Source organism: Eucalyptus grandis, chromosome 10 (assembly GCF_016545825.1).
Source record: "Eucalyptus grandis isolate ANBG69807.140 chromosome 10, ASM1654582v1, whole genome shotgun sequence".
NCBI lineage: Eukaryota > Viridiplantae > Streptophyta > Magnoliopsida > Myrtales > Myrtaceae > Eucalyptus > Eucalyptus grandis.
The window spans coordinates 22,638,904-22,649,369 of record NC_052621.1 but is presented as its reverse complement, the minus strand read 5'-3'; the positions used below and the strand labels follow the sequence as shown (position 1 = coordinate 22,649,369).

The 10,466-nt window shown below is 39.1% G+C and overlaps 1 protein-coding gene and 1 pseudogene across 1 annotated transcript; one reads left to right on the top strand and one right to left on the bottom strand.

Moving 5' to 3' along the window:
- Positions 1–604: 604 nt before the first annotated feature.
- Positions 605–1,609, bottom strand: LOC104423783 (protein BPS1, chloroplastic-like). Its single transcript, XM_010036232.2, has one exon. The coding sequence runs from the start codon at positions 1,607–1,609 to the stop codon at positions 605–607; it is 1,005 nt and encodes a 334-aa protein (XP_010034534.2).
- A 1,895-nt stretch (positions 1,610–3,504) lies between these two features.
- On the top strand, positions 3,505–3,985 carry LOC104416473 (annotated as a pseudogene).
- Positions 3,986–10,466: the final 6,481 nt, after the last annotated feature.

Here is a 10,466-nt window from a genome sequence, read left to right as displayed (position 1 = left end):
TGACATGAACACTAGCCATCCTGCATAGCGCAACTGGCACTAATATGGATACTTTTCAATAATATTTCAAAAATTTAACATTTCATTTTTTTTTCTTTTGATTTTTATCGCTCTTTCTTTTTTTTCTTCCCTTCATCTTCTTCCTCTTGCCGGTTACTACAACTCGGGAGTTGGCCATTGACAAGGCTTGCTAGGTGAGCTGGTGATTGGCCAAGGCCAAAGGTGAGGCCTTGTGAGAGCGAGCCTCACTAGATCTGTTACAAATCCGTTGCAAATAGATTTACAAAATCATTATAAAACTTACAAAACCGTTATAGATTAATGACAGATAAAAATCATTACAAATTGATGACAGTAAAAAGACCATTACAGAAACAATAGCTTTCAATACTGCAAAAGTCATTGAAATATACGACAGATACAACATTAAACTGGATAGTTCAAGAACACCATCGTCATCTCTATTCCCAGTTAATTTAGATCACTCTATTCATTTATTCCATTTTTTCAGTACATAACTATTACTCTGCATCCTTGTGCTTGTCGCTCCAATCGCAGGCATCACCTTCACTTTGTTGCATTCCATTTCAAAGTCACCTTTTCCTTAGTCGTTCTTGCCAATCTTTGATGGCTTCTTCGGCAATGGTCCTTCCCACAGGCTCGCTCTGAACTCATCTACCATTTCCTTCCTGATTTTCGTCACTCTCAGGAACAACTCCGTCAGCCCATCCCGCAGCTGGTACAACCCCTTCAACATCTCGTTAGTGGCCTTCTCCAGCCCAGCCGCCACCTCCCTCAGCCTCTCCACGACCTCTCCACCGCCTCCTGATGCCACCACCTCGTCAATTGCCTCCAGCACATGCCTCCTGCGTGCCTCCACGTCATCAAGCTCCCTCAAAACCCGCATCCTCCTGTCCGTTTCCTCGCCACGTCTCGACTCCACGATCATTTTCCACTCAATTGCGCGAACAGCGTCACCCCAGGGGAACTCCTCTGGGACACAGACGACCATCCCCAAGGAAGAGCGCAAGGCCGAAGATATGACCCCGGCAATGAATGCCGTCAAGAAATTGACAGCTTGGACCGCACGGCGAACAACTCTATCGACCGGCAAGACCTTCCCCCTCAGAGCCGCCATTCCAATGCTCGAGGCCAAGTCTCTAATTAGCTTCTCGATGTCACCAACGCTCTCGCCCTCCGAAGCTGCGAGCAAATCCCGTGCCTGGTGAATCTCCTCCTCCGATGGGCTGCCCTCTGAGCAGATGAGCTTCATCGCCATCCTCCGGTCCAGGTGGTGGAGACACAGTCGCTCGATCTCGGAGGACATGCAGTTGCAGACATCCAGGACCTTCACGCTATTGTCCAGATACCACGAAAAGAGGCTGTCATCACCGTCCGATTTCAGCTCATAGATCAAGGATCTCACCGCCGAGTGAGCAGTGGCGAGCACGTCGACAGCGGAGAAGAGCCAGGGCAGGCTGGCAGAGGCAGGGCTCAGGCCCCAGAGGGGAGAGCGGACGGACTCGTCGAAGGAACTGGAGATAGACTCTAGCTCCTCGGCAGTGAGCCTCGCTCCTTTGTCGCCTGGAGAGGAGAGGCGCGTATACATTTTCTGGAAGAATATGTAAAGGACAGAATATATTTTCTGTTTTTTTTTTTTTTTTTCTCAGGAAAACTGAGACGAGAAAGTGGTGGAAAGTTTTGATGGGTATGGGATGTGAGTTCATGCGGCATTTATATAGGGCGTGGCTTCTCTTAGGAAGGCAAGAAGTATGTAACATGGAAAGAAAAATTCATAAGAGAATTCCTGGAATGTAATTAAAAGGCATGCTCCAATAAGATGTTTTCTGGATGCTAGAATGCAAGAAGATTGTAATGTGGAAAGAAAAAGAAAATTCATAAGAGAATTCTTGGAAAGTAACTGAAAGACATGCCCAAATAAGGTGTTTTTCAGAATGTTAGAGATACAAGAAAGATATAAAATGGAAAAAAAAAATCATTAGAGAATTCCAGAAAAGTAATTCAAAGGCACGCCCCAATAAGGTGGATGCTAGGAATGCAAGAAAAATGTAAAATATTGAAAGAAAAATTCATAAGAAAATTCTTGGAAAGTTATTAAAAGACAAGCCCCAATAAAGTGTTTTTCTAGATGTTAGGAATGCAAGAAAAATGTAATATGGAAAGAAAAGTTCATTAGAGAATTCTTGGAAAGTAATTCAAAGACACCCTAATAAGATGATTTTCTGGATACGGGGAATGAAAGAAACATGTAAATATTGAAAAATAAATTCATAAGAAAATTCTTGGAAAGTAATTAAAAGACAAGCCCCAATAAGATGTTTTTCTAGATGCTAGGAATACAAGAAAAATATAATATGCAAAGAAAATTCATAAGAGGATTCTTGGAAAGTAATTAAAAGACACGATTCAATAAGGTGTTTTTTCTGGATGCTAGAGCATCCTCATAGACATACTTGCATTTTATTTCCTATTTAAACTTTCTTTCTATTCAGTTTGCAATACCAAAGCAGTGCAATGCTGCCACAGATAATAAAAAAGCATCGGTGATTGGAATGATCCAAATAAGTTACATATGGATGAATGTAGTCGAATGTGGCACTACAAACACTTTCCTTATACTTTCAGAACATATATTTACTTTCATTTTGCATGGCAGCGTGGCAGACAAAATTAGGAATATAAACACTAGCAATATGCTTAAAAAGCTAATGTGTAAACGTGCTTATTATTTATATTAACGTCCCTAGGAATTTTTTTTTTTTTTTTTTTTTGGTCGGTAACGTTCCTAGTTAGTTTAGGCTATGAAAGAAGCGGGTAATTATCATTTGGAGAGTTAGTTCATGAAATCATTTATTAATAAGGGATTTCTTGGAATGTGAAATAAAAATAACAAGCGAATCTTTAATTGATAAGAGATTTATTGGAAAGCTATCAAAAGACATGGGTAAAAAAAGTGTCCATCTTCATATTTTGACCTCCTCAAATCATTGGACGCAATTCAAGACATACTTACCTTTTATTTCCTAACTAACCTTTCCTATTGTCTGATTTGCAGCAGTAAAAATAAAACAGCAATAGCGTTGCCACATATAACAAAAAGTTTTGATAATTCAAATGATCCAAATGAGTTATATGTAGATGAATGTGATCGACTGTAGTTGTTGAATATGGTGCTACCAGCTTTCATTATATTTTTGGAACAGTTATCTCCTTTCGCTTTGCATGGCAGCCAGTGGTGCAAATGAGAGCGAATTTAATGAGGATGGAACTAGGTAATTAGATACTAGCGACTAGGGGTGTCAAAAATCGAATCGAAAACCGAACCGAACCGAAAAATTCAATTTTTTCAGTTCAGTTCGGTTCTCATTAAAAACCAATATTTTTTTATCAATTCGGTTTTTATCCGTTAACCGAACCGAACCGAACCACCAACCGATAAAATCTTCCTCTCCCGTTTCTCTCTCTCTTCTCTCTCTCTCAGGTTTGAACAACAGAGGAGCGAAGATGATGCACATGACGCTGTACTGGAGCAGGTATGTGACCCTCCTCTTCGATTCATGGCGGACCGACTCCTGGCCCAGCTACTTCCTCTCCCTCGCTGCCTGCTTCCTCGTCTCCGCCTTCTACCAGTACATGGAGGACTACCGCATCCACTTCAGATCCCTCGCCTCCTCCTCCGTCACCGCCATGGCGTCCCCCGCGCCAGCCGCCACCGCCGCCGCATCCCCACTCCTCCTGAAGGCCAACGCGTCCCGGCTGGCCAGATCCGCGAGGCTCAGGGCGGCGCTACTCTTCAGGCTCAACTCGGCGATCAGCTACCTCCTGATGCTGGCAATCATGTCGTTCAACGGGGGCGTGCTCCTGGCGATCGTCGGTGGGCTGACAGTGGGTTACTACGTGTTCAGGTTCGAGGATAAGGGGGTGGCCGTCGTGGTGTTGGACAAACCCGTGCGCTTGCGCTTGAGGTTTCCGCCGCCGCCGCTCCTCCTCAAAATTCTCCGGTTTCGACGTCTTTCTATTCCGTCTTCTCTGTTCCCTCATCGTGTAATTTCCATCTCTGAGGCATAGAGGGGGGTGTTTGAGGTCGGGCTTAGGTTCAGGTCGAAGAAGGGAAAATGGGTCAGGCGGAGGAGAGAGAGAAAGACGTGCAGAGAGAGAAGAGAGGGTGAGGGAACGAGGGCACAAAAAGCCGAAAACCAAAAGTTGAAAACCAAAAACCGAACCGAACCAAACCGAAAACCAAAATTTCGATTCGGTTTTGGTTCGGTTTCAAAAGATTTTTCTAACGGTTCGGTTCGGTTTGGTTTTGAAAAACCGAACTGAACCGAACCGTTGACCGCCCTACTAGCAACTTGTTTAAAGATTAACATAATGATGCAATTAGTATTTATAGCGAGTATTTATAGTGATAAACATGAGTATTTGCTTTTCTACTATTTTCATGGACATTTTTACTTTTTGTGAGATGTTTCGGTCATATTAAATAATAAATCACATTGGCTAATTTCCATTTGGGAGGCAATTAAAAGATGGGTCAAGTAGGAAGATTTCTCCATATACCCTTTCTGGCCCTTTCATAATTGTCGTCCGCAGTTTCACAAGCCTTTTCGTAGTGACTTAACTTTCCCCAATACACTTTCCTTTTATTCTGATAAGATATTCTTGTTCTAGTGATAAATGTCCACGGGTTACCGTAATTGGCAAAAAGAACCATTTAATCCCAAATCCTTTACGTTTCCCTGAAGGCTTTTCCCAATGGCCGATTCAAATGCAGTCTTAAACTTGACATTGATATTCTTACTTTATATCGGGACATTTTGGTTGGTAAAATTGGGTAATAAAAATCCCAATGGCTAGTCACCCCTTGGAAGGTAATTAAAAGCGGAGCTAAGCGGGAAGGATTCTCCTTATACTTCTTTGTGCCCTTTTGTCCTTGTGGTACACGATCTCGCACCCCTTTCAGTAGTAACGGAAGCTTTCTCCAATACACGTTCCTTTAATTTTTGCCATAATAAGAAATATCCACGCGTTGCAACGAATGAGAGATAATTTATTGCCAATAGATGATGAAAAAATGCTACTAACATTATTAACAATTAAATTTATATAATTAGATTATAGGTGAATGTATTTTATAAACTTAGGAATGAAAGATAGTGTCTAACAAGTAATTACCACTTGGGTTCGCACATCATGACTCGGTTGCTACTTAGAATTTGTCGAGTTGTCAAATATAAAAGAGTAAATATCAAACTAATATATAAGCTTTTCTAAGATTATTTGATGACATCTAAATTACAAAATTCTCTGTAGAATCTTAATTGGCATTTCGATCTGTGCAATCAGTGCCGCGGATTCATTTGCATGGATTTATTAGGTAACCATATGCAAGCGGGATATTCTCGGAGCATCGAAGCCTTAATGTTTAATTTGTTTGCAGCTATGTGGTTGATTGGATAACTTAGAAACCAATGAAATCTTCCATTCACCACAATTATCGATTTAATTGAGTGGCAAAACCCACTCTCGTCGTTAGATTTTTTCCAGTTATTAGTTACGTTATTCACATTTTCTCTAGAGCAGAGCCCCCGTGCTAACTTTAAATTCTTTCCAATCAGGTGTATCTTTCATATCCTTGTTTTTATGTTCTGATTGGATAAATAATTAGCTATCTATGATATAGTCAGGTTTAAATAATTAACTTTAAATGATCCACATAGTTTTAATTCCTATTAACTTCAAAGACGCGCTCTGCCATTGACAATGTAGTTCAGGTTTGAGATTTAGAGTTTAATTATACCAATTTAATAAGTTTTAAAATTTAAATGTACTTTCCCAACAAGTTTTAAGACTTTTGATCTAATTATTCCATCAATTAATGAACTAAAAGAACAGGATCGGTAGCAAAAGAAAAAAGAAAAGAAGGAGGAGGAAAGAAGCCAGTAATGAATAAACCTTTATCAATGGTCAATGTCGGTGCTGAATTTTACTTTGATTCGATTGAGCCCTTGAACTTTTTGAAATTGTAAGATTGATTATCTAAGGTGTGCAAACACCAATCTTAATAATAATTCCGCTTTTTGAAGTACGAAACTCAGTGCAATAAGTTCTAATAGCTATACTTCCAAGGTACTGTATACCATCTTCTTTATTATACACAGAATAATAGAAGGAACAAGAACAACGTTTTGTGTACAACCAAATAAAGAAAGGAAAGATAAGTAAAGAGAAGAAAGAATATTTTTATTTTGATATATTTATATTACCTTTTAATTATATTTGAAGTTACAATTTGTAGGTAAAAGAAAGAGATGACCATTTTCAATCTTCAATCCTTGCATTTATTAAAAAAACATTACAAATCCATTGCAAATTGATAGAAGTCAAAACCATTACAAAACTAGTACTGAACCATTATAAAACGTTACAGATAATGGCAAACAAAACCCGTTACAAATTAATGATAGTAAAAAAAAAAAATCAATAGTGCAAAACTTATTGAAATATATAAACTTCCCTAACATATTTCAAAAGGTTTTAAAAAGAAATGAAAGAATAACGATGGGTTATTAGAGTATAATGCACAGAAAGTTCAAAACTAGTGTTTGTTAGGCTATGAATTGGACCTAGAAAAAATGAAATATAATTCTAAAATTATTTGTGAAATTTGAAACTTCAATGAATCAAGAATCTCTTTTTGCGAATGATAATTTTCACCGCCCACATTACAGTCCCACATATTTTATTCTTCAACGCAATTCTATGTTAATAGGCCATGTGTACTTGGTTTATTCATAAGTGCTCTAGAGACTATTGCCGATGATTCTCATAGGAGCAACCCCCACTCCACACTTATATAGGTGATCCCATCAAATGTATTCTAAAATTTAATATCACATATAATGGCTCTTAGTAGGGACAAAAAATTTTAATAGTGTATTATTAGATCAACAAGTGACTTGTCATTACCCATACGAACGTAATTTATGGGATTCCCAATCACATAGGTTGGGTTACCATCACTGTTGATTTTCTTCAACTAACTTAAGTCCTATTCCCCTCAATGTGTAGTTATAGGATCGATCAAATTCACTGCTGAATTTACATAATAGGTGAACAAAGTTCCATCTTTAAGCAATTGATTTACTACATCATGTCTAAATCGGATTTGTCTATTTTTACCATTGAACACTTCATTCTTTGCAATGGCGCCTCTTGGCAATCACAATGTTTAGACATAGAAGGTGTCGTTCTTCCCAAAAGAACATCTACTAAGAAGTTCCTCAACCACTCAGCCTCCTTTTCAAACGTGAATAAGAGAAGAATTTTCTCTTTTTCAAGAACTTTAGCAGTCCTCAAATCACCAAGGTAAGTATTTTCTTCTCCTTCCCTACTAGAGTGCAAGAGGATAAAGCATTCTATTTTTACTTATATACCCGGTAACACCAAAGCCTACCACCCATTCTTTCACATTGGCCCAATATGGCTTGGGAAATTACCTCAACAATTATATCATCAGAATCATTTTGGTAAGACTATCACTTCCCTCACAAATTTTTTTCTCACTAATTTCCAAATTACAACACCTTCACCAAGAATGAGCACATATCCACTATTTGAAATTTTTTTTTTTCAAGTAACATCTCCATATAATGCTCTTGAGTATGTATCATGCCACTATCACTTCTAGTCAACCGCGTTATGTGTATCAGACTACTGATAATGTAAAAAGGGGCTTAAAAACTAGTTTGTACCTATGAAGCACCGACACTCTTCAAGAGCCTTCGTGTCATATCGAACACTTCGACACATGTTTAACACTCTTGGACACTCTCGGACACTCTCCGACACTCGGTCAACACGTGTCAGAAAATTCGACACCTAGTCAACTTTCTCAACACTCGAGTTGGAATTATGACATACGTGATTCCGATATCGATGTCAATTTTAAAAATTCAATAAATGAGAGGTTAAAATATATATATATGTGAAAAAATAAAACACAATAATAAGAATAATAAATGGAGAAAGAAGAAAAACCTAATCTTCTCTTCTCTTTTGACTCCTACTTCCTATGATATACAATTCATCTCTTAAGTGTTTTTTCTCCTCTTCAAGCATACCTAACATGCGAGTCCAAAATATAGATTGCTTGTTTTTTCTCCAAATTTTATAAATTATTGAAATAGAGTTGAATTTGTCAAATTGAAATAATGAATTATATTAATAAATGGCGGATTAGGGTGCGTTTGTTTGCGTTTCTGTTTAAAAATTGTTCCGGGAACAAAAATAAAAAAAAAAGTGTTTCTGTTCTGGAACAATTTCTGAACAAAAAAAAACGCGTTTGGTAAACTTGTTTGGGAACAAAAAATAAATAGAAACACGTTTGGTAAATTTGTATAATTTTTTTTTTTTTTTTTTTTTTTTTTTTTTTTTTTTTCCTTTTTTTCTTTTTTTTTCCTTTTTTTTTTTTTTCTTTTTTTTTTTTTTTTTTTTCTTTTGGCCGGTCGCCGGCCTCGGCCATGGCCGGCGACCGACCGACGAGGGCCGGCGGCTTCGCCCGAGGCACGGCGAGGCTCGCCGGCCTGGCGAGGCCGAGCCTCGCCGTAGCTAGGCGAGGGTCGGCCTCGCCTTGGGCTGGGGGCGAGCTCGAGCTCGCCCGGATCCGGAGGCCGAGCTCGCCCGGCGGCCGGCGAGGCTCGGCCTCGCCGGCCACCACCGGCGACGCCGACTGGCGGTGGCTCGGCGAGGCCGAGCCTCGCCGCCGCCGGGCGAGCTCGGCCTCGCCGGATCTGGGCGAGATCAAGCTCGCCCGGCCGACGCGCCGACATCTCGCCAAGGCCGGGCGAGGCCGCCGGCCCTCGTCGGCCGGTCGCGGCCATGGCCGAGGCCGGCGACCGACGAAAGAAAAAGAAAGAAAATAAGAAGAAAAAGAAAAAAAAATAAAAAAGTGTTTCTAAGTTTTGTTTTTGTTTTTTTTGTTCGCTGGGAACAAAAAAGAACAAAAAGGAAAGTAAATGCACCCAAACGCGTTTTGTTCCTTTTTGTTCCCAGAACAGAAATTTCTGTTCCCTGAGGAGCAATAGGGTGCAGCCAAACGCACCCTTAATGTTTTTAGTATATATTCATTCTAGGCTTTTTTTAAATATTTATTATTTATGAATTTGATTTAAATTAATTTGATTGAAATAATTATAAAAATAAAAATTATATATATAAAAATATATTTAATATACAACGTGTCTTAATGTGTTGGAATTTTTATTTTTTGAGAAATGACGTGTTAACATATCGTGTCGTGTTATATCGTGTCGTGTGTCATGTGTTAGTGTCGGTGTTACTTGGGTTTGTACTGCAAAAACTTGCACAACTCAAGAACAAGCATTTCTTAGTAAACAATCTATCAACGTACCATCCCGTCCACACAATTTCCCCAAGAATAGTACTTGAACTACCCCAAACAAGCACTTCTCGGTCAACATATTTCAAGCTTGCGATCTATTTTCTTAGTCAACTAATCAAATTACAATGAATCTCACAATACAACGATTTTCTTACGATCTATTTTCTCAAAGAAGGCAACATATTTTCTCACAAATCAAAACACTTCACAGCCACAGAAAAAGGGTTTATTTCAAGCTTGCCAATGAAAGAGGAGGAGCACATACCCGGTTCATCAACGATCACGACGAGCTTATTGTACTCTTTGCCATAGTTGATGAGAGCGACTCGAGAAAGCCTTTGTGCTCGATGCAAGAACTAATTGTGGGTTGGGATGAAATGTCAACAGCAATGGTACAACTTAGTCTACCTGCTAAAGACCATAAGCAAGGACCAAATATGAGGAAGGTGTATGGTGCTTCCTACTAGTTTTCAAACACCTCTGCGAATTAAAAATGTACATATGTAAACTAGAAATACAAACGCATAAGGTTACCAAAAATCAAAAGAACCAAATGTTGGACTTAGCATATTCGTTGGAATTGGAATCCTCTAATCGAGATGTGCGAGTTCCAACAATCCTCAATAGGAGAATCATAGTAGCTACCTCGAACATCATTCCGCAAGCCCTCAGAATCTACCGCTCGCACGCTATTGTTCCGCCTGACCTTCACCTCACTCATATTGATGTTCAAGCTTATCGCATCGCTTTCCCATTGCGACATCACCAAATAATGTTGGAGCTTAGGTCGTAATGCACAGTAGAAAAATTACCCTCAAAATTGTCGGAAATATATTGGATTATATGAAAATAAGAATTGTTGGAAATCTCTTAAAAAATACGAGAAAATAAGATTAATTGTCCGTATGCAAGCACTATCCTTCAAATTAATTCCACCTCTCAGAGTATGAAACTCAGTACTAGGCTTTAGTGACTATTCTCCCGAGATACAATAGACCTCCTCCTTTTTTCATAATGTTTTTTCCATATTACTATATATCTA

Coding starts and splice junctions, on each gene's coding strand:
- LOC104423783 (XM_010036232.2), bottom strand. CDS start 1,609: ATGTATACGCGCCTCTCCTCTCCAGGCGACAAAGGAGCGAGGCTCACT.